Consider the following 27,853-nt stretch of genomic DNA (forward strand, 5'->3'; position numbering starts at 1 on the left):
GGAAAAGCAGGAGCTGAGAACAAAAATGCTGGTTGACTTGACAAACAAGACGGACTGGCAACAGACAAACAGAGAACACAGGTATAAATACACAGGGGATAATGGGGTAGATGGGTGACACTTGGAGGGAGGTGGAATCACAAAGACAGGCGAAACAGATCAGGGTGTACATATATATTTTAAAACTTATATTTAACTAGACAAGTCAGTTAAGAACAAATTCTTATTTACAAAATGTGCGCCGCCCTATGGGACTCCCAATCACGGCCGGATGTGATACAGCCTGGAATCAAACCAGGGACTGTAGTGACGCCTCTTGCACTGAGATGCAGTGCCTTAGACCGCTGCGCCACTCAGGAGCCCCGAGGTGGGGTGTCGGTAATACAGGTCTGTAGGTGGGGTGTCAACATTTGGAGAAATCCTCCTTATGCCTTAATACTACCTAGGACCATCTGTAAATTCCCAGTTGTGGAAGACGAGTATCTAATGAAGGTATTTTTCTCGATTGCTGGGTTAAGCACCATTGTAATAGGAATGATGGAATATGTGTCATTGGTTCTTATAGCTTCGTGACCCCTGTGGCGTTAAACAATGGTTCGGACGGGGCCACTCCTTTCTTATATAGAGGGCTTTTTATATACCCACCACCCGCCCTCCTCAATCTGATTTCCTATATGGGGAGCTGTAATTCAGGAAGGGGACAGTTGTTCCCAGAGAGACAGCTCTCTGTGCCTGGAGAATAGGGGCTGTGGGTCGGGTGGGGATGGCTGGGGGGCTTAGCCTTAGGGGCAGGTATTGATTGCTGACCATAAGGATCGCAGTTATTTGTAAAGGTGGAAGTGTGGAGGGGTTAATGCAGGGTTAAGTTTGGTTTAATATACTCTAATGCAGATCGGCAATACTGGTTCTACTCAGAGGGTCACACTGTCGAACTACAGTTCAATCTTTATTGAGCTGAATTGACTAGCTACATGATATTTGTAACAGTCTACTTCCACAATGCGATCTGATCATTAACTCTTTATTCTTTGCGACACATAGTAAAACTATTATCTGGTCTTTGTAGTGGTTGTTTTAATCATGGGTGAAAAAGATGTAACCCTTCTTCTTGTCTTACTGTCTTTCTCTCTGTCTCTCCTCCTCTCCCTCCATCTCCAGGACCGTCTGTTCTTTGTGATGGAGTACGTGAACGGAGGAGACCTTATGTTCCAGATCCAGCGTTCCAGGAAGTTTGACGAGGCGCGCTCTCGCTTCTATGCCGCCGAGGTCACGTCTGCCCTCATGTTCCTTCACCAACATGGAGTAATCTACAGGTAACACACACACAAATACACACAGGCACGTACGCATGCGTGCTCACACACACATATACACACACACAAACACATATACACACATACACACCCCTATACACACACTCACGCACACACACATACACACACTGTTAGTGGTAGAACCTAATAACATTGTATACAGAAAGACTTAACCCAACTCTAAGGCTCTACACTTCACCATGTCATACTAGCCTGGTTAAGGGTTGTAACATTTTGTTAACATCCTGGAATTCTGGAAATTCTGGAAAACCCCTGGGGATTTTCAGAAAGTTACAGGAATTTTGCAGTTAACCCACTGTTCCCCGGTAGGCTGTCATTGTAAATAATAATTTCTTCTTAAAACTGACTTGCCTAATTAAATAAAGGTTAAATAAAATAAAAACACACATTTTGCTACCCTCGTCTAGTTACAGATCAGTTTGTGATTTTTTGCTCCCTTTATTGTAATTGTTTTGCCAAACATGACAGACTGATCTGGGGCCAGGCTTATAATGATAGACCTACAGTATACCATAACGCTATCCTGTTATTTCAACATTCCAATTCCAGTGCTATCCGAATTCTATTATGTCAAATTATATTCAACCCAGTTGAACTCAACTTGACTCCATTTGCCTCACTAATACAGTAATTGTTCAATGATGACTATTCTGTTATGGGCTGATATCCAGGTACAGTAGCCCAGTATGTCCCTAACCCAAGGACTGTGGGGGGGAGAAGAATATCTGTGGTAAGACTGGGCCAACACTACCTCACTCTCTCCTCTGCCAATCAACATCCTTCCCAGAAGTAACTGTTTTCTACCGGTGACAGTCACAGCATCATTGTCAACCAATAACAACACAGACAGACTATCAGAATGCATTACCATGACAAATCATAACATCATTGTAACAGGACAGTAGATTCAATCCAAATGTATTCCCACTTTCCCCCCCAAATAATAATAATGATGTACAGTCCAGATTTCGGTCTCACGCTAACTTTGAGTTAAGAGAATCTGACTTGGGATCAGGGGCCTTATGTATCAATCATCTCAGAGTAGGACTACTGATCTAACATCAGATCCCCTCGTCCTTGAAATCTTATTCATTGGGATCTTAAATGTAAAACTGATCATAAACCAACACTTCTCTGAGATGCTTGATACAGGACTTAGGGAGTCCAAAGCAGACTGAACTTTCAACTGAACTGGGTCAAAGTTCTAACGGGTTTATGTTGTGTTGTGTGTTGTTCGGGGCCATGGAGCCTGTGTTTATACCAGGTTGTTTACTGCCAGTGCTGATTTATCCTGTTTCTGGCGCTCTGTTTATCCTCTCATCTCGTCGTTTACCACACACAAACCCAGACTCCCTCTGGGCTGCACAACTATGTTGCCCCTGTGGACAGTAGTTCTCTTCTGGCAGCTATCAACTATGTTGCCCCTGTGGACAGTAGTTCTCTTCTGGCAGCTATCAACTATGTTGCCCCTGTGGACAGTAGTTCTCTTCTGGCAGCTATCAACTATGTTGCCCCTGTGGACAGTAGTTCTCTTCTGGCAGCTATCAACTATGTTGCCCCTGTGGACAGTAGTTCTCTTCTGGCAGCTATCAACTATGTTGCCCCTGTGGACAGTAGTTCTCTTCTGGTAGCTATCAACTATGTTGCCCCTGTGGACAGTAGTTCTCTTCTGGCAGCTATCAACTATGTTGCCCCTGTGGACAGTAGTTCTCTTCTGGTAGCTATCAACTATGTTGCCCCTGTGGACAGTAGTTCTCTTCTGGTAGCTATCAACTATGTTGCCCCTGTGGACAGTAGTTCTCTTCTGGCAGCTATCAACTATGTTGCCCCTGTGGACAGTAGTTCTCTTCTGGCAGCTATCAACTATGTTGCCCCTGTGGACAGTAGTTCTCTTCTGGTAGCTATCAACTATGTTGCCCCTGTTGACAGTAGTTCTCTTCTGGTAGCTATCAACTAGGTTGCCCCTGTGGACAGTAGTTCTCTTCTGGTAGCTATCAACTATGTTGCCCCTGTTGACAGTAGTTCTCTTCTGGTAGCTATCAACTATGTTGCCCCTGTGGACAGTAGTTCTCTTCTGGTAGCTATCAACTATGTTGCCCCTGTGGACAGTAGTTCTCTTCTGGTAGCTATCAACTATGTTGCCCCTGTGGACAGTAGTTCTCTTCTGGTAGCTATCAACTATGTTGCCCCTGTGGACAGTAGTTCTCTTCTGGCAGCTATCAACTATGTTGCCCCTGTGGACAGTAGTTCTCTTCTGGTAGCTATCAACTATGTTGCCCCTGTGGACAGTAGTTCTCTTCTGGTAGCTATCAACTATGTTGCCCCTGTGGACAGTAGTTCTCTTCTGGTAGCTATCAACTATGTTGCCCCTGTGGACAGTAGTTCTCTTCTGGTAGCTATCAACTATGTTGCCCCTGTGGACAGTAGTTCTCTTCTGGTAGCTATCAACTATGTTGCCCCTGTGGACAGTAGTTCTCTTCTGGTAGCTATCAACTATGTTGCCCCTGTGGACAGTAGTTCTCTTCTGGTAGCTATCAACTATGTTGCCCCTGTGGACAGTAGTTCTCTTCTGGTAGCTATCAACTATGTTGCCCCTGTGGACAGTAGTTCTCTTCTGGTAGCTATCAACTATGTTGCCCCTGTGGACAGTAGTTCTCTTCTGGTAGCTATCAACTATGTTGCCCCTGTGGACAGTAGTTCTCTTCTGGTAGCTATCAACTATGTTGCCCCTGTGGACAGTAGTTCTCTTCTGGTAGCTATCAACTATGTTGCCCCTGTGGACAGTAGTTCTCTTCTGGTAGCTATCAACTATGTTGCCCCTGTGGACAGTAGTTCTCTTCTGGTAGCTGTCAACTATGTTGCCCCTGTGGACAGTAGTTCTCTTCTGGTAGCTATCAACTATGTTGCCCCTGTGGACAGTAGTTCTCTTCTGGTAGCTATCAACTATGTTGCCCCTGTGGACAGTAGTTCTCTTCTGGTAGCTATCAACTAGGTTGCCCCTGTGGACAGTAGTTCTCTTCTGGCAGCTATCAACTATGTTGCCCCTGTGGACAGTAGTTGCCCCTGTGGACAGTAGTTCTCTTCTGGTAGCTATCAGTCTCCAACGCTTTGAGTAGACCCAGCTCTAAACAGCCACCACCTACAGTACATGGGCTTTCTAGGAGTTTCTGTGCCCAGTGTTCTTGGTGCCCATCTGGACCTGAGGACCCCTCAACCACCCGTGGTTGGGAGTTGGGAGTTTGAAACCCACCCAGTCTGTTTTCACCTCCACCACCATGACCTCCTAACAGGAAAAGTCCCATTTAAAGCTTAATGCTGTATTGAATTAAGGCTTCGTCAACGCCTCTCTTCCTGGACTTAGTCATTCTAAAGGAAACAGCCAGGCTCCAATGGAATACAGAGGAAAATAAAGTCACCCCCTCACTCACTCACTCACTCACTCACTCACTCACTCACCCACTCACTCACTCACTCACTCACTCACTCACTCACTCACTCACTCACTCACTCACTCACTCTCTTACCCACTCACTCACTCACCCACTCACACTAACAAACTCACTCACTCACTCACTCACTCACTCACTCACTCACTCACTCACTCACTTCACCCACTCACTCACTCACCCACTCACTAACTAACAAACTCACTCACTCACTCACTCACTCACCCACTCACTCACTCACTCACTCACTCACCCACTCACTAACTAACAAACTCACTCAGTAACTCACTCACTTACTCGCCCACTCACTAGGTATTTTTCAGTATACTGGCCCTCTCTGATTCAGACAATTAGCACTCAGAGGGCAATCTACAGTCTTCTGTTTAGTCTGTAACTCCAGGGGTCATGATTTAGTATCCTCTTAGAGTGAGCCACATGCATAACATTAGGCCAACTGACAAACAATGCTATGAATCGGTCTCCTTACACTGAATGTGCAATGCAGGTATTATTTAGTATTGGCTGTACACCCAAAGGTACCTTGGTTAATGGGTAGATTAGTGTTAATGTGTCACCTACAGGCAGAAACATTTTGTAAAGAAAAAAATTCCTAAAGTCATAATTTCTGTTAATGTAATTTCTTTAGAAACAATTTAAAATACATATTTGATCAATTAAATAAAAATCAACATATCAGCCAGGGTTGGAATGACACTTCAGAGTGTTTGCGCACATCACCTGCGAGTACGAGACGAGTGGGGCATTGCTCAAGGAGAGAGAGACAGGTAGCCTTTAAAATATGATAGAGAACAGACTAGCCAATTCAAAACATACTTGGTAGCCAATTCAAAACATACCTTGTACTCTAGATAACTGTTTAGCTATTGTTAGCATGTATTCATATTTTTGTCATGTCCTAGCGGACTCAACTCAAGTCAAGTTTAGTCTGCTAGTCATTTCCCGAAAAGCTTTCCACTGACACTAGCAAATAAGGCCATACAAAGTTGATTCACTTTCTTGAACGATTCATATGATTCATTTAGACTATTCTTTTTGACAAAATGAACAATTCACTTCGCCATTGTATTAGTTGGGATTCAGGTCAATCACGGTGAAACGGCTAGCTTAGTTAGCGGTGGTGCGCACTAAATAGCTTTTCAATCGGTGACGTCACTTGCTCTGAGACCTTGAAGTAGTAGTTCCCCTTGCTCTGCAAGGGCTGCGGCTTTTGTGGAGCGATGGGTAACGATGCTTCGAGGGGTGACTTGTTGATGTGTGCAGAGGGTCCCTGGTTCGCGCCCGGGTATGGGCGAGGGGACGGTCTAAAGTTATACTGTTACAAAGACATGAAACGTATTTGGTTGTAATGTTGCAATGTTTATACTTCAAGGCTGGTCAATCATTTTCCAGGAGAGCCAATGGGTGTGCAGGCTTTTATTCCAGTCCCCCTCTAACAAACCACATTTTACAATTGAGCTGCTTAACCGGACCTTGATAAGCTGTCTCTGATGTGTTTGAGCAGGGCTTGATGAAAAGTCTGCACACCCAGTAGCTCTCCAGACTGAGGGTTGACCCCATGCACTGGTATACCGGACACTCCCCGCAGCCCCCACAAGGTGGGGGGGGGGGCCCTCAAGCTCTGGGGGCCCATGCGCCAGTCTTCGATGCCTAAACATTTTTTATGTAATAAATCATCTTGACAGTAACCCTTAAAAAGTAATTCATTCATGAACCTTTTTCATTTCCATATGTACTAGGAAGCAAAGTGTTTGTTTCTTGGGCTTCAGGAATGTGTCTGAAAAAGTGCCCCAAGTCTTGAAAAATCCAAAATTGAACTGGTTTGTACAAGGGGAATATCGGCAAACAAATGCCGTGGTCAAGACTACGACGGTGCCAGTGCAATGAGTGGAGGTTACTCAGATGTTCAAAAGTGCATATCTGACCAAGAACCTAAAGCGTCTTAGGTAGTTCTTGATAAGTTTTAGTTTAGAAAACCATCTCTTCGCAGAAGAGACAGTTACAGGGATGCTAAAAACAGCTTAGTTACCTTAGCAACATCAGGGAAACTGGGCAGAAGGGAGTGGTGATTCAAATACAGCAGTTCTGCAACATCTTTAATTGAGCCTCTCATTCTCCTTCATTTCCTATAGGAAGCTCTGAAGACAGGTCAGATACTGGACAGCTAATAAATTAGCAGATGCAAACAGTTTATCATATTTAGCGGACAACAGTTCTGGAGAGCTTGATCAAATAAAGCGGTTTTTGATTTTGATTCATATTGGTGAACTGGCGTTTGAGTTGTGTGGTTGCAGTATTAACTGCCCCTTATCTCTGGAAGATCTTGGCATTCATCATTCAAGACTAAGTTTAAATTGTTTTCAGCGCAATGGACATATAATGCACAATGTCATAGGACAGACTGCCTGGGTTGGCAACACTCACTATAGAAAACTGTCGGGACCACAACCTGGACCTACAGGCCAGGGGAGCCTCTCATATTGGATTTAATTTGATTTAGGCTTAATTGAATTTACCTTGAATATTGCAGCCTATATGTGTAGGCTATTAGCCAGACAAAACCTGCTGAGTTCAACAATAAATAGTGGCTGAATTTATCATCAAGCTGACTACATTTTTCCTCACTGTAAGTCTATTTCATGTGTAATTTTTATTTTTAAAAGTTTATAAATAGGACCTTCACTACTGGTCAAAAGTTTTAGAACACCTACTTATTCAAGGCAAGTACTATTTTCCACATTGTATAACACATATGAATGAAATAAACGTATGGAATTATGTAGTAACCAAAAAAGTGTTAAACAAATCAAAATATATTTTAGATTTGACATTTTTCAAAGTAGCCACCCTTTGCCTTGATGACAGCTTTGCACACTCTTGGCATTCTCTCAACCAGCTTCATGAGGTAGTCACCTGGAATATATTTCAATTAACAGGTGTGCCTTCTTAAAAGTTAATTTGTGGAATGTATTTCTTCTCAATGTGTTTGAGCCAATCAGTAGTGTTGTGACAAAGTAGGGTTGGTATACAGAAGATATCCCTATTTGGGAAAAGACCAAGTTCATATTATGGCAATAACAGCTCAAATAAACAAAGAGAAACGACAGTCCATTATTACTTTAAGACATGGTCAGTCAATACGGAACATTTCAAGAACTTTGAGTGCAGTCGCAAAAACCATCAACGCTATGATGAAACTGGCTCTCATGACAACCACCACAGGAATGGTAGACCCAGAGTTACTTCTGCTGCAGAGGATACGTTTATTTGAGTTACCAGCCTCAGAAATTGCAGCCCAAAAACATGCTTCACAGAGTTCAAATAACAGACACTGTGGAGGAGACTGTGAGTCAGGCCTTCATGGTCGAATTGCTGCAAAGGAACCCCTACTAAAGGACACCAATAAGAATAAGAGACTTGCTTGGCCTAAGAAACACGAGCAATGGACATTAAACCGGTGGAAATTTGTCCTTTGGTCTGGAGTCCAAATTGGAGATTTTTGATTCAAACCGCTGTGTGAGACGCAGAGTAGGTGAACGGATTTGTCACGTTCTGACCATAGTTCTTTTGTGTTTTCCTTGTTTTAGTGTTGGTCAGGATGTGAGCTGGGTGGGCATTCTATGTTTTGTGTGTCTAGGTTGTTTTTCTGTGTTCGGCCTAGTATGGTTCTCAATCAGAGGCAGGTGTCGTTAGTTGTCTCTGATTGGGAATCATACTTAGGTAGCCTGGTTGTGTTTTTGTGGGTGTTTGTGGGTGATTGTTTCCGTGTCTATGTTTTACACCACACGGTACTGTTTTCGGTTTTTGGTTTTCACATTTGTTGTTTTTGTAAATTGAAGTGTTCAGTTTATGTGTTTTAATAAACAACCATGGACACTTACCACGCCGCATATTGGTCCTCCGATCCTTCTCGCCTCTCCTCTTCAGACGAATGATGGGAAAATAAATTTGTCCTTTGGTCTGGAGTCCAAATTGGAGATTTTTGATTCAAACCGCTGTGTGAGACGCAGAGTAGGTGAACGGATTTGTCACGTTCTGACCATAGTTCTTTTGTGTTTTCCTTGTTTCCTCTTCAGACGAAGAGGAGGAAAACCATTACAGGATTATCTCCGCATTTGTATTTCCCACCGTGAAGCTTGGAGGAGGAAGTGTTATGGTGTAGGGGTGCTTTTCTGATGATTTATTTAGAATTCAAAGCACACTTAACCAGCATGGCTACCACAGCATTCTGCAGCGATACGCCATTCCATCTTGTTTGGGCTTAGTGGGACTATCATTTGTTTTTCAACATGACAATGACCCAACACACCTCCAAGCTGTGTAAGGGCTATTTTATCAAGAAGGAGAGTGATGGAGTGCTGCACCACAATCCCCCGACCTCAACCAAATTGAGATGGTTTGGTATGAGTCCAACCGCAGAGTGAAGGAAAAGCAGCAACAAGTGCTTAGCAAATGTGTCCTTCAAGGCAAAGGGTGGCTATGTGAAGAATCTCAAATATAAATATATTTTGATTTGTTGAACACTTTTTTGGTTACTTCATGATTCTATGTGTTATTTCATAGTTTTTATGTCTTCACTATTATTCTAAAATGTGGAAAAGAGTAAAAAATTAAGAAAAACCCTTGAATTAGTAGGTGTACTAAAACTTTTGACCGGTAGTGTAAATAGCAGCTAAGTACAGTATATAGCTATAGATAGTACACTGCATAATGAAACAATCCCTAGTAAACTAGTGTTTTGAGGGTGGACTGACTGTATTATTTGGCATTAATAGACTGTTTTTGCACACAACAACTTTCTATCTGGGGCTGGGAGAGAGCACAAGGATGGCTCAAGTCTTGCACGTTCAGGTAGCCTATACAGGACAGCTGTATATTCTAAAAAATCTATTGGTAGCTGATTAGTATTCTGTTGTATGGAAAAGGTATTTGACAATCTGCAGTGTTTAAATTTCCAACATGAATTACTGAAAAAGTAATTGCATTATCACCACCAGCCAGCAGTCTAAAAATGGCAGCATTGCGACACCTTGTACAGCTTCGTGAAATGTTAGGCTTAACCTGAGAAAATGACGACCAAATAGACCTACCAATAAACATTTATCCATTAGCTAAAGCAAAGCTGAGCCATTGCACCATAGAAAGCCATCGATTTGATAGTCATGCAGCCACATAGACATGTTGCAATTTCAGCACCATGGACATTGATCGGTAGTTTACTTTGTGAATGGCTGTCTGGCTGACACGTTCAGTTAAAATGTTTCGCTCCTAGCAGTGAGTCACGTGGCCGTGGCCAGCTATATAAAGCAGGCAGACATGCATTGAAGCATTCAGTTACTGTTGGATTGAACATTAGAATGGGCAAAACGGGTGACGTAAGCGACTTCATTTTTATTTTTTATTATTATTCTATTTTGACCCCCTTTTTCTCCCCAATTTAGTGGTATCCAATTGTTAATCGTTACTGTCTTGTCTCATTGCTACAACTCCCGTACGGGCTTGGGAGAGACGAAGATCGAGAGCTGGAACCAGGCGTGCCGGTTCCAGTATCTCAGAAACGGATGTCCTCCTGCGCTTTTCATGCAGTGTCTAGGGTTTACCGAGAATGGTGCGACAAACAAAAAACATCCTGTCTGAAGCAGTCCTGTGGCCGAGAACAGCACGTTAATGAAAGGTCGAAGGAGAATGGCACGAATCGTGCAAGTTAACAAGCGGGCCACACACAGGCAAATAACGGCGCAGTACAACAGTGGTGTGCATCTCGGAACACACAACTCGTGCTTCCTTGTAGCGGATGGGCTATTATTGCAGCAGACGTCCACACCGGGTTCCACTCCTGTCAGATAAAAACAAGAAGAAGCTCCAGTGGGCAGGCGGTCACCAACACACAATTAAGGATTGGAAAAAACACTGCCTGGTCCAACAAATCCCGGTTCCTGTTGCGTCATGCTGATGGCAAAGTCAGGATTTGGCTTAAGCAGCATGAGTCCATGGCCCCATCCTGCCTGGTGACAATGGTGGTGGTGGTATAATGTTGTGCGGAATATTTTCCTGGCACACATTAGGTTGCTTGATACTAATTGAGCAACGTTTCCATTCCCTGAAGAATTCAGGCTGTTCTGGAGGCAAAGGGAATCCAACCCGGTACTAGATGTACCTAACAAACTGGCCACTGAGTGTACATACATAGACGCTGCCAATTGTTGGTAATGGAAATTTGTATAAAAGTCATGGAAAAGTCATGAAATTCCGTCTGTCAATATGTGTAGGTAGTTACCAGGCTAAGATGTGACCAGCCAGTGTGAATTGTGTATTGTGTAAAATCAAAAGAATAATAGTCTGGCTACAGTATGTACTGTAGGTTGAAGGTGCTCTTTCTCTCTCTCCATTTCTCCCCGCCACTCTCTTTCTTTTGCTCTCTCTCCCTCTCTCTCTCCCTCTCTCTCTGTCTCTCTCTCTGTCTCTCACTGTCGTTCTCTCCTTCTCTCTGTTGCTTACTCTCTCTCTCCCTCTCTCTCTGTCTCTCTCTGTCGTTCACTCTCTCTCCCTCTCTCTCTGGCTCTCTCTCTGTCTCTCTCTGTCTTTCACTCTCTCTCCCTCTCTCTCTGGCTCTCTGTCTCTCTCTGTCTTTCACTCTCTCTCCCTCTCTCTCTGGCTCTCTCTGTCTCTCTCTGTCTTTCACTCTCTCTCCCTCTGGCTCTGGCTCTCTCTGTCTCTCTCTGTCTTTCACTCTCTCTCCCTCTCTCTCTGGCTCTCTGTCTCTCTGTCTTTCACTCTCTCCCTCTCTCTCTGGCTCTCTCTTTGTCTCTCTCTGTTCACTCTCTCTCCCTCTCTCTCTGGCTCTCTCTCTGTCTCTCACTGTCTTTCTCTCTCCTCTCTCTGTTGCCTCTCTCTCTGGCTCTCTCTCTGTCTCTCTCTGTCGTTCACTCTCTCTCCTCTCTCTCTCTCTCTCTCTCTCTCTCTGTCTTTCACTCTCTCTCCCTCTCTCTCTGGTCTGTCTCTCTCTGTCTTTCACTCTCTCTCCCTCTCTCTGGCTCTCTCTCTGGTCTTTCACTCTCTCTCCCTCTCTCTCTGTCTCTCTCTGTCTCTCTCTGTCTTTCACTCTCTCTCCCTCTCTCTCTGGCTCTCTCTCTGGCTCTCTCTGTCTTTCACTCTCTCTCCCTCTCTCTCTGGCTCTCTCTCTGTCTCTCTCTGTCTTTCACTCTCTCTCCTTCTCTCTGTTGCTTACTCTCTCTCTCTCTGGGCTGTGCAGTGAGCTTGTGTTCAAGACAGGAAAGTGGGTGAGACTACAGTCTGGACTCATTGTCCCTGTTCCTAATCACAGGGTTCTGGCTACGTGATTTTAGCAGTGCAGAATATAGCCAGCCTCCTTGGTGCCTTTTTGATTGGACATATTGTCTGTATGACTATTTATTTCAGTGTTTATTAATAATGTCAGGGAGCAAGTTTTAGCTTGAAAGGTACACTCAGCGATGTACAAAGTAATAAACAGCAGTAGTGGGTACATTTCCGCAACAACTAAAAGTATTGACGCACAAGGCTAAACTTCGCTGTTTTGGTGCCGTAGCTACCACGTTGTAGCAGCGTGAAGCGAACCCGCGCACATGCACAGATACCCTGTGTGACTGTGTGAGAGCAAAGCCTTGCATCGGGCTCATCGCAATATCTGCGGAGCTGCTTGATGCAACGTCATAACGCTGAGTCTACCTTTAACGAAATCCATTTGTTATTCAAGCATGTGATATTGTAGAGCTCTGCAAGCATCAGCTTTGGCTTCCAGAGAGTAGTCATTGAGCGTAGGATGACAATGAAGATGTCTTTATGATTTCCACTCAAGGCTATTCTGTCAGTGGATTTCGCTTTGTTCGGACTTGGCAAATCAATGAAATCAGTGAAAGCCAGGACTGACAAATGTGATGCACGCACCTTTGCGTGGGAGGTCTACAACATTTAACGTAACGCCACATACTTAACCTGAGTTGACTCAGCCTCAGCGTTACCTCTCTGTGACCTGTTGAGCACTTTCAACCAAGAATACAAACAACCCTTTTGGGAATACTCTGGGAAGTAGGTACATGACTCCCTCTCAACCCCCACTTCTGAGAGAGAGAAAAGAAAACAGTGGCTAAGTTTCGTTTGAGACAGTAGCAGTTTGATCTGTTAGTGATGTGGGACGAGTCTGGACTGGCATGCAGTCGGCTGGTTGAAGCCTGTATGCCACTATAGACGGGAACGGGAGGGGAGGGGAGAGGGGAGGAGTCTATCACCAGTCTATCTGTCCGTCCTCCTCGCTCTGCACAAGCTTATGCGAGACTGGAGCCTCTATGGGCAGCATTCACAACAGAGCACAGCACAATACAGACGCAATCATACACCACCAAGCCATGTATACAACCACATATTGTGTACTGTACATGCTCAGTTCACATCCACACTCATAAACCTAGAAAGTAATGAACCTGGCAATAAACACACTATGCAGACATACAAACATAACACCTACGTGTGCGTGTGAAATGCATACAGTACAATCAAAATAAACAGCCATGTCTAGCTACCCCAGATACCATACTATTGAAGAGTGTCCCACGTAATGCCTGTTCTCCATGACTTGCCTTTGACCTTTATTCAGACAGCACGGATTGTCCTCATGTATACCAGCTTTCTCTCCCTCTTTCACTCCCTCTTTCTCTCCCTTGCTCTCCCTCTCTCTCCCTTTCTCTCCCTTTCTCTCCCTCTTTCTCTCCCTCTTTCTCTCCCTCATTCACCCACCATATTTCCATCTTTATGCATGTTGAACTTGAACATGCAACATGTATTGCTATATCAATAGGTGATTTTCTGACAAAAAGTATGGATCTTTTTGCACCAACTTCAATAATTATCTGAAGGAAAATAGCCCATATTCTCTATATGGACACCATTTGGGATCTGCGTGTTAGCTCGAGAATTTAGGTGTATTAATCTGGAGAAAGAATAACATGACATTTTAATGCCCAGGTCTCGGATAACTCTCATTGGAACCGGGCATGTACTTAAAACTACTAAGTTAATATGGTTCAGCTGTAGATGTGTACTTAAAACGACTTGGTTAACATGGTTCAGTTGTAGTTTAGCGTGGTGTACTTTAGCGTGGTGTACTTTAGCGTGGTGTACTTTAGCGTGGTGTACTTTAGCGTGGGCAGACAACAATATTTCCAGATAGAAATAAATATTAAGGGCAGTTTGTTCTTCTAAGTATTTGAACCAGTGTCTGCACAGCAGGGGTCGTGTCTCATGTTCAAAGCTATTCTCATTATGTCTCTTTTTAGAACTAGGAAATGTACTTACTCACTATTGATCATGGGCTGGTCCATGGGTCCTAGTGAATAATTTGTGTGTGTGCACGTGTGTGCACGCGTAAGTTGACATTTATTGTTGGAGTCCTGGAGGCAGAACTGAGCAATTTCAATTTAGATTTCCCCCTGCAAATTCAAATGAGCTACATTGTAAAAATGTATGAAAACAAAAATGTGCTTTTTGGTCATAATTTAAGGTTAGGGTTAGCAGTGTGGTGAAGGTTAAGTTTAGGATGAACGGCTTTGTGATTGTGTCAGTTGGTGACCGCTCTGCAGAATTGCCTCCAGAACAAGTTTCATTACAAAAAAAAACACTAACCTGTGTGTGTGTTTCTACGCGCACGTGTACGTACATGCATATGTGTGTGTGCATATGCCTGAATGTGTGTGTCTTTCGGGCTGAATGGGGAGCTCATTTGAAGCGGAGGGAGGGAGGTTAACTGTCAGAGCAGAGAGGGTTGCTGTGTACGTAATGGAAAAATCACTCCACAAGATTAACATGAAACACAGGAAATGCTCTCAATTGAGCCTGATTGGTGTGTGTGTGTGTGTGTGTGTGTGTGTGTGTGTGTGTGTGTGTGTGTGTGTGTGTGTGTGTGTGTGTGTGTGTGTGTGTGTGTGTGTGTGTGTGTGTGTGTGTGTGTGTGTGTGTGTGTGTGTGTGTGTGTGTGCGTGCGTGCGTGCGTGCGTGCGTGCGTGCGTGCGTGCGTGTGTGCGCGTGCGTGCGTGTAATATAACATTTGTATGCCTGCCAAAATCATGAGTAAAGGTCCTGACAATGGTGACAGTAGTTCCTGTTCATTTACCATATGTACAGTTGAAGTCAGAAGTTTACATACACTTAGGTTGGAGTCATTAAAACTTGTTTTTTAACCACTCCACAAATTTCTTGTTAACAAACTAACATTTTGGCAAGTCGGTTAGGACATCTACTTTGTGCATGACACAAGTCATTCTTCCAACAATTGTTTACAGGCAGATTATTTCACTTATAATTCACTGTATCACAATTCTAGTGGGTCAGAAGTTTACGTACACTAAGTTGACTTTTAACAGCTTGGAAAATTCCATAAAATTATGCAATGGCTTTAGAAGCTTCTGATAGGCTAATTGACATCATTTGAGTTAATTGGATGTTTACCTGTAGATGTATTTCAAAAGAACTCAGCCAAGACCTCAGAAAAAAGTGGTAGACCTCCACAAGTCTAGTTCATCCTTGGGAGCAATTTCCAAATGCCTGAAGGTACCACGTTCATCTGGACAAACAATAGTATGCAAGTATAAACACCGTGGGAACACGCAGTCATCATACCGCTCAGGAAGGAGACGCATTCTGTCTCCTAGAGATGAACGTACTTTGGTACGAAAAGTGCAAATCAATCCATGAACAACAGCAAATGACCTTGTGAAGATGCTGGAGGAAACAGGTACAAAAGTATCTATATCCACAGTAAAACGAGTCCTATATCGACATAACCTGAAAGGCCGCTCAGCAAGGAAGAAGCCACTGCTCCAAAACCGCCATAAAAAAGCCAGACTACGGTTTGCCACTGCACATGGGGACAAAGATCGTACTTTTTGGAGAAATGTCCTCTGATCTGAGGAAACAAAAATATAACTGTTTGGCAGCATCCTGTTGTGGGTGTGCTTTGCTGCAGGAGGGACTGGTGCACTTCACAAAATAGATGGCATCATGAGGGAGGAAAATTATGTGGCTATATTGAAGCAACATCTCAAGACCAGTCAGAAAGTTAAAGATTGGTCGCAAATGGGTCTTCCAAATGGACAATGACCCCAAGCATACTTCCAAAGTTGTGGCAAAATGACTTAAGGACAACAAAGTCAAGGTATATGAGTGGCCATCACAAAGCCCTGACCTCAATCCTATAGAAAATTTGTGGGCAGAACTGAAAAAGCATGTGCGAGCAAGGAGGCCTACAAACCTGACTCCGTTACACCAGTTTTGTCAGGAGGAAGGGGCTAAAATTCACCCAACTTATTGTGGGAAGCTTGTGGAAGGCCACCTGAAACGTTTGACCCAAGTTCAACAATTTGAAGACAATGCTACCAAATACTAATTGAGTGTATGTAAACTTCTGACCCACTGGGAATGTGATGAAAGAAATAAAAGCTGAAATAAATAATTTTCTCTACTATTATTCTGACATTTCACGTTCTTAAAATAAAGTGGTGATCCTAACTGACCTAAGACAGGGAATTGTTACTAGTATTAAATGTCAGCAATTGTGAAAAACTGTTGTATAAATGTATGTATTTGGCTAAGGTGTATGTAAACTTCTGACTTCAACTGTATACTCGTACAGCTGTTTGTTTTCTGTTTTGCCAGCAATAATCTCAGTTGGAGTTTGTTGGTTGGAAGCACACTCTGACGCAAGTTTCTTGTTGGGGTTTTAATGTCAGATTTTATTTATTTTTTATTCATGAGAGATGTGGCCCATGTCGGTGCATGGTAGGATATGTTATCTGTTGTAACTCCTCACCAGCCAGCTTAAGACTCAAAAGCTATTTCATATTTGAGAAATGCCTTGCAGCATTGCAATTTCTGTCATGTGATTTCTCTCCAAAAGGCCTTCTCTCTAGAGCGAAATGGGCTGACTGTGCAAGGAAGTAAAGAGACATTCATGGGCCAGAACTTTGATCAAACTACCAACATGATAGCATTGGTACCTGACTGCTTCTACCTGCAAGACTTAAAGGGTTCTGTAACTGTCCCCATATGAGAACCGTTTTTAGGTTGAGGTAGAACCCTTTTTGGTTCCAGTTAGAACTCTTTTGGGTTCCATGTAGAACCCTCTGGAAACAGTTTTGCATGGTACACAAAAGGGTTCTATCTAAAAAAACAAAAGGGTTCTATCTGGAACCAAAATGAGTTATTCAAAGGGTTCTCCTATGGGGTCAGCCGAATAACCCTTTTTTCTAAGAGCGCACTACTGTTAGTCGCTTTGGATGAAAGAGTCTGCTAAATGGCATATTATATATTATATTATTCAACAACAACAAATCCAGTCAAAGCAAAAACATTGGCATTGGCACCCAGGTTATCTAAGTGTAACTGTCAGATGGTATATACTCAATGAACTTCTTCAAATAACTATCATTCCATTAGCGCTCTTGAACACCTGCTGCTACACATGGAGAGAGCACTGGTACACAGTGCTGTGCAATAAAATCATTGATCATTGTCATCATCTATTGTGCAGACTACATCAAATGTCTAATTTAATACTTGCTGGCTCATTGTGTTGTATTCATTTTCCTTGCCGCAGGTAGATTCATTTTTAGAACTGAAATAATTGGAAAAGGAAATTGAAAAGGAAATTGTTTTCAAGGTTAGCTTGACCTTAAAGCTACAAGTGCCTTTGTACTAAAATGTCTATTTGAGATTATGGCTGTGTCCGAAATCTGACTTCCATACTACTTCATTAAACTTCATACTGTGTACTAAACTACATACTGTACTATTTAGAATGTACTGTTTTTAAAAAATGAATGCAGTAAGCAACACATATCAATCAGCATACTAGGCTCATCCTACTGAGAATGCCTCATCTAATGCTCACTTGCATTGATTCCCGCCATTGGTTCATTTTGGTAAAGCGCGACTCTTTGTCAGACACACGTGGATCTCAAAAGACGACTCTCTTCCTCAATAGTGTGCAGAAAATTCTACTCGATGAAAAGTCCAAATTAGTATGTCATCTGTCATTTAAAGCATACAGTACACATGTTTTATTTTCTTCACATACTATAAAACTTCATTGTTCCAACACAAAATGTCTCCTATTTAGAACTCAAGTACAGGTATTCAGACATGGCCCATGTCTACTTGACATTAGGCATGTCACGTTGTATAATGATAGGAGACAGGAGCAGGAATGCAAAAATAGTTTAAAAAAAATCTCTTCTCAAAATAGCATACGTAATTTTAAAAAATGGTTTTACCTTTATTTAACTAGGCAAGTCAGTAAAGAAAAAATTCTGATTTACAATGACAGCCAACACTGGGTGCCACCCTATGGGAATCCCAAACACAGCCAGTTGTGATACAGTCTGGATTTGAACCAGGTTGTCTATAGTGTCACCTACTAGCTGAGATGCAGTGCCTTAGACCACTGCACCACTTGGGAGCCCATGAACATGATGGGGACGAAGCCCAAAACAAACACGTGCACATACAGTTGAAGTCGGAGGTTTACATACACCTTAGTCAAATGCATTTAAACTCAGTTTTTCACAATTCCTGACATTTAATCCTAGTAAAAATGCCCTGTCTTAGGTCAGTTAGGATCACCACTTTAGTAGTACATCCACAGGTACACCTCCAATTGACTCTAATGATGTCAATTAGCCTATCAGAAGCTTCTAAAGCCATGACATCATTTTCGGGAATTTTCCAAGCTGTTTAAAGGCACAGTCAATTTAGTGTTTTGAGCTTCTGACCCACTGGAATTGTGATTCAGTGAATTATAAGTGAAATAATCTGTCTGTAAACAATTGTTGGAAGAATGACTTGTGTCATGCACAAAGTAGATGTCCTAACCGACTTGCCAAAACTGTAGTTTGTTAACAAGAAATTTGTGGAGGGATTGAACAATGAGTTTTATTACTCCAACGTAAGTGTATGTAAACTTCCGACTTCATCTGTATTTGGCTAAGGTGTATGTAAACTTCCGCCTTCATCTGTATTTGGCTAAGGTGTATGTAAACTTCCGACTTCAACTGTATATAGATGTCCTAGGCTACTTCTTTCAGGTAATACATTCACTGCAGTATTAGCCTTATGCCTTATATTTAGATAATTAATGATGGATTATGCATAATAAGCTTCTAATTTATACCCTCTGTCTCTTGCGCAACACCCACGCACCTGTGCTCCGCTGGCCTCTCCTTAAAAACCACTCCTTAGCTCTTGGAGTACCATTTTTTTTAGCATTTCTTATACCAGTAGACTATTCGAAAAGGGATGCAAGCTCTTGTTTGCTGAATGTTAAATATAGCGGCCAATAGAACTCACAGGCAGTTTGAAAGAAGAGCGAACGTGCAATGACAGTAGGCTCTAGCAGTTATTTATTCAGACCCACAAACATTAAATCTTCATGAAGAGAGGAGAAAGCCTCCTGCATTTATTTCTAGTCCTATATTATTCAATGATGTCATTAGAATTATGAAAATAAGGACAATGAAACATATATAATTTAACTGTTGAAAGCGAGGAATGAATGAAGCGACAATAAAGAAAGAAATAGGAAGTAGGCTAATAACAGCAGGGGAAATATTATGAAAGGTGTACAGTATAGGTGTCGGCCTACTCATTATACAAATAGGCCCTATTATATTTCAAAATTAAAATCTAATTCATTAGCCTATACTTGTAACTTACTGCACCAGAATCACATGTTCTCTCCCTGCTTTATCATGGTTAGAATGATATGTGTAATTCCAGTCCATATAATACAGTATTATATACTGAGTGTACAAAACATTATGACACCTGCTCTTTCCATTACATAGACTGACCAGGTGAATCCAGATGAAACCTATGATCCCTTATTGGTTTCACTTGTTAAATCCACTTCAATCAGTATAGATGAAGGGGAGGGGACAGGTTATAGATGGATTTTTAAGCCTTGAGACAATTGATACTTGGATTGTGTGTGTGCCATTCAGAAGGTTTTGAATGGGCAAGGTAGAGGAAAGCATTGGATTCAACATGGACCAGCATCCCTGTGGAACGCTTTCGACACCTTGTAGAGTCTATGCCCCAATAAATTGAGCCTCTTTTGAGGGCAATAGGAGGGGGTGCAACTCAATATTAGGAATATGGTGTAAAGTAATAAGTATTTTTGGGGGGTATCTGTACTTTATTTTACTATTTATATTTTTGACTACTTTTACTTTTACTTCACAACATTCCTTAAGAAAATATTGTACTTTTTACTCCATACATTTTCCTTGACCCCTAAGCATTTTGAATGCTTAGAGTAGGACATGGAAAGGTCCAATTCACACACTTCTCAACAGAACATCCCTGGTCATCCCTACTGCCTCTGCTCTGGCGGACTCACTTTACACACGTGCTTCATTTGTAAATGATGTCTGAATGTTGGAGTGTGCCCCTGGCTATCCTTAAATTGAAATGGTGTAGTCTGGTTTGCTAAATATAAGGAATTTGAAATTATTTCTAACTTTACTTTTACTGTTGATACTTAAGTATATTTTAGCAATTTCATTTAATTTGATACTAAAGTATATTTTAAACCAAATACTTTTAGACTTTTACTCATGTAGAATTTTACTGGGTTACTTTGACTTTTACTTGAGTTATTTTCTATTAAGGTATCTTTACTATTACTCAAGTATGACAATTGGGTACTTTTCCCACCACAGGGTGTCCTTAATATTTTGTATTCTCAGTGTACAATACAGTGCAGTAATACAGTTCACACTCAAAAAGATTAGCCTACTGGAGATAGTTTCATTTATTTACCCAAGAGAGCAAATAGCTATCTACATCTATGGGCTTTTATGTTTTTCTGTCGTGTCTTATATGTATTGGATAAAAGCACAATCATCTGGGCTTTTTGGGGCTTGGGCTCATTAAATGTCTTTAATGTAGGGCTCATAAAGTGTATGGCTTAATGTATGGCTCGGGCTCGGGATATACTTTTTGATCAAAGCTCTAATCAAATCCAGACATAGGGCTATTTATATGCTTTATAATACTTTTGAATGACACGTCCGGTTTTGGCAGGAAGGACCTGGTTGACCGGGAGAAAAGTGATATATTCTCAGGATGGAACATTTGTAAAATATCAACAAAGTAATAACACAGATGAGGTGATGTGACCTGGTGGGTGGAAAGAGAGGGTGGGCTGACAGATATGGAAATTGGAGAGGGTGGGCTAACAGATTGGAAAAGAGAGGGTGGACTGACAGATATGGAAAAGAGGGGTGGAAAAGGGCTGACAGATTGGAAAAGAGAGGGTGGGCTGACAGATATGGAAAGAGAGGGTGGGCTGACAGATATGGAAAGAGAGGGTGGGCTGACAGATATGGAAAGTGAGGGTGGGCTGACAGATATGGAAAGAGAGGGTGGGCTGACAGATATGGAAAGAGAGGGTGGGCTGACAGATATGGAAAGTGAGGGTGGTCTGACAGATATGGAAAGAGAGGGTGGGCTGACAGATATGGAAAGAGAGGGTGGGCTGACAGATATGGAAAGAGAGGGTGGGCTGACAGATATGGAAAGAGAGGGTGGGCTGACAGATATGGAAAGAGAGGGTGGGCTGACAGATATGGAAAGAGAGGGTAGGCTGATGGATATGGAAAAAGAGGGTGGGCTGACAGATATGGAAAGACATAGGGATGGGGCAGAGAGAGAGGGGGGAGATGTCCTGATGGAAACGTCTGGAACATCTTTGGAACATGAGTGCTTAGCACAAAATGTGGAGCTTGTAAGAGTGCATGCATGTATTCAAACGCTTTTTGAATTCTTGTAATGTACGCCAGATACCAGATGTTATTACATCATCCCCGATTTTCACAGCATGGATGAGTTGCCATATTCATACATAGCACACTGGGCCTCATGAGCCCTTAATTTGCGGCTCGCTGTGATTTTCCTATTTTCCATTCATAATACATAACAATGATACAATTTCAATTCAATGTGTTTGATGCATGCCTGAATCACTACATTGAATATTTATATTGTTCCTTGGACGGCAGATAGATGGCAGTATAGCGCAGCTGTATAGCGCAACAGAAAGGCCGCAATAGATCGTTTGCCAAAATAGTACGCAACTGCTCAGCTACAGCGACCGACACATATAAGTTTGCTACTAGCTAATCTTGCAGTCTGGTAACCATGGATCGATTTATTGTAAAATAGAAACGTAAATCTATTGACAATGAAAATGAGGGGGGAGAGCTGGAGAACAATGTGACAGCTATGAACAAACAACCACTGGAGAACCAGGAAAATCAGGAAGATGGCAGCGGGGAAATGCAGCTAGCTAAAGTAGCTAACAGAAAGGCCAAAATAGCGTGGCTCCGGTGGCTAAGAGAAGGATACGGTCGATTCAAGAAGCACACCGAAAGTTCCAAGAGACATGGACATACAAGTATTTTTTGTACTGCATAATGGGACTAGTTCACTTTGTCTTATTTGCCAGAACAGAAGGCAGTCAATTGTTTTAAACGAGCAAATTTAGAGCAACATTTCCAGTCGCACCATGCCCACTTTGACAAAACATATCCGCCACAAAGCAACCTCAGAAACAACCAAATAGCGCAACTCAAAGGACAACAGCAAATGATGGACAGATCTAGCACTGTTGCAGAGAAAACGACTGCGGCAACATATGAGATTGCTTGGATACTGGCGAGAAACAAAGCCTTCACAGCCGCGGATATTGTCCAAAAATGTTTTGGGCCTCACCCGAAATAGTGTATGCTAATTTCACAAACAAGGAAGCTATTTTAAAGCAAATTAAGGGACTGCAACTCTCAGACTCGACCATAACAAGGGGCATAGAAGACATTGGCGAGGACATCGGTAAGCAACTGATTAATGACATATCCGTGGCACCGTGTTTTAGTATTGCGCTTGACGAAAGCACTGATGTAAGAGACATTGCCCGATGTGTTTGAAAATTGTGAAACAAAAACAGAGGAAGAGGCTGAACAATGCACACCTTGATTGCCTCACAAGGATAGCAACAACATACTATAAATTTAGAAGGAATTCAATCAAGATGCAGAAGGGACATTTTCACTCATCCAACTACTGAGGTAACCCTTAATATGGGTTTTATACATGTGATGTAGCCTATTTGATGTGTGTGTATATATTTGTGTTGTGCTGTACATCAAATCAATTGCATGTGCTCTATTGCTCTGAATTTGCTCTCAATTGATAATTGATAATATTGGAAGAAAAAGTACAACAAATTCAAGATCTGTACGAACCTATGAATGATTGTATCAACCCAATGTGGTCCCCTTACAAAAAATTGTAACACTGCTCTATAGTAACATTACCTGCACTAAATCAATGTTTTATAAGGATGAATGAACCCACCTAAACCTACCACTTCACTCCCAAGGAGAATCATGCGGATTGTTGATGTGTCCTTTTTAGGTCTCTCTGAAACAGAACAGTTGTGTAACGGCCTCACACTCACACACACACACACACACACACAATCCCAGGTCGTGGAGGCTGTTTTGTGAAAACACCTTGGGCTGAATGGCATCTGTTAAAAGATGTTGACATATTTTCAGCAATCAACCATCAAACCCTGACCTGACTGGTTTCATGCCACTCCCTGGCATCTTTCATCAGACCTCTTATCTTCTCTCCTGTTCCTCCCCTCCTGCCATTTCCAACAGCACCCTCCATCTCTCGCTCACTGCCCACAATAAAGGAGAGGAGCGATGGAGAGACACACGACTCTATGTCTGTGGAACATTCTGTGTGTGTTTGTGTGCATACTGTACTTGTGAACCAAGAGTAGCCTCCATAGTGCAGATAGCTCCTCACAGTGCTTTTGGCCTCCATACTGAGAAAGTCCTTTGGTGTTGTGTCTGTTCACTGAGTAGGAACACTGAGAGTATATTTGGCATTGTGTCTGTTCACTGAGTAGGAACACTGAGAGTATATTTGGCATTGTGTCTGTTCACTGAGTAGGAACACAGAGTATATTTGGCATTGTGTCTGTTCACTGAGTAGGAACACTGAGAGTATATTTGGCATTGTGTTTGTTCACTGAGTAGGAACACTGAGAGTATATTTGGCATTGTGTCTGTTCACTGAGTAGGAACACTGAGAGTATATTTGGCATTGTGTCTGTCAATGAGTATGAACACTGAGAGTATATTTGGCATTGTGTCTGTCAATGAGTAGGAACACTGAGAGTATATTTGGCATTGCAGTGTTTCCCCTAGTATTTTTTTCAGCAGTGGTGGCAGAGTTTTTAAAAATGTATTATTTTCCCCTAACCCTACCACCCCTCCCCTCATTTGTGGCAGAGTGGCAGATCTATACATCTCCAATAAATGTGATGACACAGTGACTTTTTATTTATTTTTGTCTCATTTGTCTCTGACAGATTAATACTCTTCTATCTCTGACCTCTGTAACTGCTTCACTCTGACCTCTCAGACCTCATTTTGTCTATCTCTCCAGAGATCTGAAATTGGATAACATCCTATTGGATGCAAATGGCCACTGTAAGCTGGCTGACTTTGGCATGTGTAAGGAGGGGATCCTCAACGGAGTCACCACCACCACCTTCTGCGGGACCCCTGACTACATCGCTCCTGAGGTAAACTTCAACCCTCCTTCTAGCCACTACACTCTACACACTAGCCTTCATCCTCTACCCTTCATCCTCTACCCTCTACCCTTCATCTTCTACCCACTACCCTTCATCCTTCACCCACTACCCTTCATCGTCTACCCACTACCCTCCATCCACTACCCTTCATCCTCTACCCACTACCCTCTACTAACTACCCTTCATTCTCTACACTCTAACCACTACCCTCTACAGTCTGACAGTAAACCACCCATTCATCTGGGACAGTCTGGCAGTAAACCACCAATTCATCTGGGACAGTCTGGCAGTAAACCACCCATTCATCTGGGACAGTCTGTCAGTAAACCACCCATTCATCTGGGACAGTCTGGCAGTACTCAACCACCCATTCATCTGGGACAGTCTGACAGTACTCAACCACCCATTCATCTGGGACAGTCTGACAGTAAAACATCCATTTATCTGGGACAGTCTGACAGTACTCAACCACCCATTCATCTGGGACAGTCTGACAGTAAACCACCCATTCATCTGGGACAGTCTGACAGTAAACCACCCATTTATTGTCTGACAGTAAACCACCCACTCACTTATCTGGGACAGTCTGACAGTATTCAACCACCCATTCATCTGGGACAGTCTGACAGTACTCAACCACCCATTCATCTGGGACAGTCTGACAGTACTCAACCACCCATTCATCTGGGACAGTCTGACAGTAAACCACCCATTCATCTGGGACAGTCTGACAGTAAACCACCCATTCATCTGGGACAGTCTGACAGTAAAACATCCATTTATCTGGGACAGTCTGACAGTACTCAACCACCCATTCATCTGGGACAGTCTGACAGTAAACCACCCATTCATCTGGGACAGTCTGAAAGTACTCAACCACCCATTCATCTGGGACAGTCTGACAGTACTCAACCACCCATTCATCTGGGACAGTCTGACAGTACTCAACCACCCATTCATCTGGGACAGTCTGACAGTACTCAACCACCCATTCATCTGGGACAGTCTGACAGTAAACCACCCATTCATCTGGGATTGTCTGACAGTAAACCACCCACTCACTTATCTCTACGACAGTCTGACAGTACTCAACCACCCATTCATCTGGGACAGTCTGACAGTAAAACATCCATTCATCTGAGACAGTCTGACAGTACTCAACCACCCATTCATCTGGGACAGTCTGACAGTAAACCACCCATTCATCTGGGAAGTCTGAAAGTACTCAACCACCCATTCATCTGGGACAGTCAGTACTCAACCACCCATTCATCTAGGACAGTCTGACAGTACTCAACCACCCATTCATCTGGGACAGTCTGACAGTAAACCACCCATTCATCTGGGATAGTCTGACAGTACTCAACCACCCATTCATCTGGGACAGTCTGACAGTGCTCAACCACCCATTCATCTGGGACAGTCTGACAGTAAACCACCCACTCACTTATCTGCGACAGTCTGACGGTACTCAACCACCCATTCATCTGGGACAGTCTGACAGTACTCAACCACCCATTCATCTGGGACAGTCTGACAGTAAAACATCAATTTATCTGGGACAGTCTGACAGTAAACCACCCATTCACCTGGGATTGTCTGACAGTAAACCACCCACTCACTTATCTGCGACAGTCTGACAGTACTCAACCACCCATTCATCTGGGACAGTCTGACAGTACTCAACCACCCATTCATCTGGGACAGTCTGACAGTAAAACATCCATTTATCTGGGACAGACTGAAGTAAACCACCCATTCATCTGGGATTGTCTGACAGTAAACCACCCACTCACTTATCTGTGACAGTCTGACAGTACTCAACCACCCATTCATCTGGGACAGTCTGACAGTACTCAACCACCCATTCATCTGGGACAGTCTGACAGTAAACCACCCATTCATCTGGGACAGTCTGACAGTATTCAACCACCCATTCATCTGGGACAGTCTGACAGTACTCAACCACCCATTCATCTGGGACAGTCTGACAATAAAACATCCATTTATCTCAGACAGTCTGACAGTAAACCACCCACTCACTTATCTGCGACAGTCTGACAGTACTCAACCACCCATTCATCTGGGATTGTCTGACAGTAAACCACCCACTCACTTATCTGCGACAGTCTGACAGTACTCAACCACCCATTCATCTGGGACAGTCTGACAGTAAACCACCCATTCATCTGGGACAGTCTGACAGTAAAACATCCATTCATCTGGGACAGTCTGACAGTACTCAACCAACCATTCATCTGGGACAGTCTGACAGTACTCAACCACCCATTCATCTGGGACAGTCTAACAGTACTCAACCACCCATTCATCTGGGACAGTCTGGGTAAACCACCCATTCATCTGGGATTGTCTGACAGTAAACCACCCATTCATCTGGGACAGTCTGACAGTAAACCACCCATTTATTGTCTGACAATAAACCACCCACTCACTTATCTGGGACAGTCTGACAGTATTCAACCACCCATTCATCTGGGACAGTCTGACAGTACTCAACCACCCATTCATCTGGAACAGTCTGACAGTACTCAACCACCCATTCATCTGGGACAGTCTGACAGTAAAACATCAATTTATCTGGGACAGTCTGACAGTAAACCACCCATTCACCTGGGATTTCTGACATCTCACTTATCTGCGACAGTCTGACAGTACTCAACCACCCATTCATCTGGGACAGTCTGACAGTACTCAACCACCCATTCATCTGGGACAGTCTGACAGTAAAACATCCATTTATCTGGGACAGACTGACAGTAAACCACCCATTCATCTGGGATTGTCTGACAGTAAACCACCCACTCACTTATCTGTGACAGTCTGACAGTACTCAACCACCCATTCATCTGGGACAGTCTGACAGTACTCAACCACCCATTCATCTGGGACAGTCTGATAGTAACCCACCCATTCATCTGGGACAGTCTGACAGTATTCAACCACCCATTCATCTGGGACAGTCTGACAGTACTCAACCACCCATTCATCTGGGACAGTCTGACAATAAAACATCCATTTATCTCAGACAGTCTGACAGTAAACCACCCACTCACTTATCTGCGACAGTCTGACAGTACTCAACCACCCATTCATCTGGGATTGTCTGACAGTAAACCACCCACTCACTTATCTGCGACAGTCTGACAGTACTCAACCACCCATTCATCTGGGACAGTCTGACAGTAAACCACCCATTCATCTGGGACAGTCTGACAGTAAAACATCCATTCATCTGGGACAGTCTGACAGTACTCAACCAACCATTCATCTGGGACAGTCTGACAGTACTCAACCACCCATTCATCTGGGACAGTCTAACAGTACTCAACCACCCA

The 27,853-nt window shown here is 43.0% G+C and overlaps 1 protein-coding gene across 1 annotated transcript in view; it reads left to right on the plus strand.

Annotated features, from left to right (window-relative positions):
* LOC112224582 (protein kinase C epsilon type) overlaps positions 1-27,853 on the plus strand; it is a 163,115-nt gene that overhangs the window by 124,965 nt on the left and 10,297 nt on the right. Inside the window, exons 11-12 of the mRNA XM_042306204.1 lie at positions 1,159-1,313; positions 24,347-24,485. Of these exons, the coding sequence (XP_042162138.1) occupies positions 1,159-1,313; positions 24,347-24,485 (294 nt within the window). The remainder of the gene's footprint in view (positions 1-1,158; positions 1,314-24,346; positions 24,486-27,853) is intronic.

This window comes from Oncorhynchus tshawytscha, linkage group LG25 (genome assembly GCF_018296145.1).
Source record: "Oncorhynchus tshawytscha isolate Ot180627B linkage group LG25, Otsh_v2.0, whole genome shotgun sequence".
Lineage (NCBI taxonomy): Eukaryota > Metazoa > Chordata > Actinopteri > Salmoniformes > Salmonidae > Oncorhynchus > Oncorhynchus tshawytscha.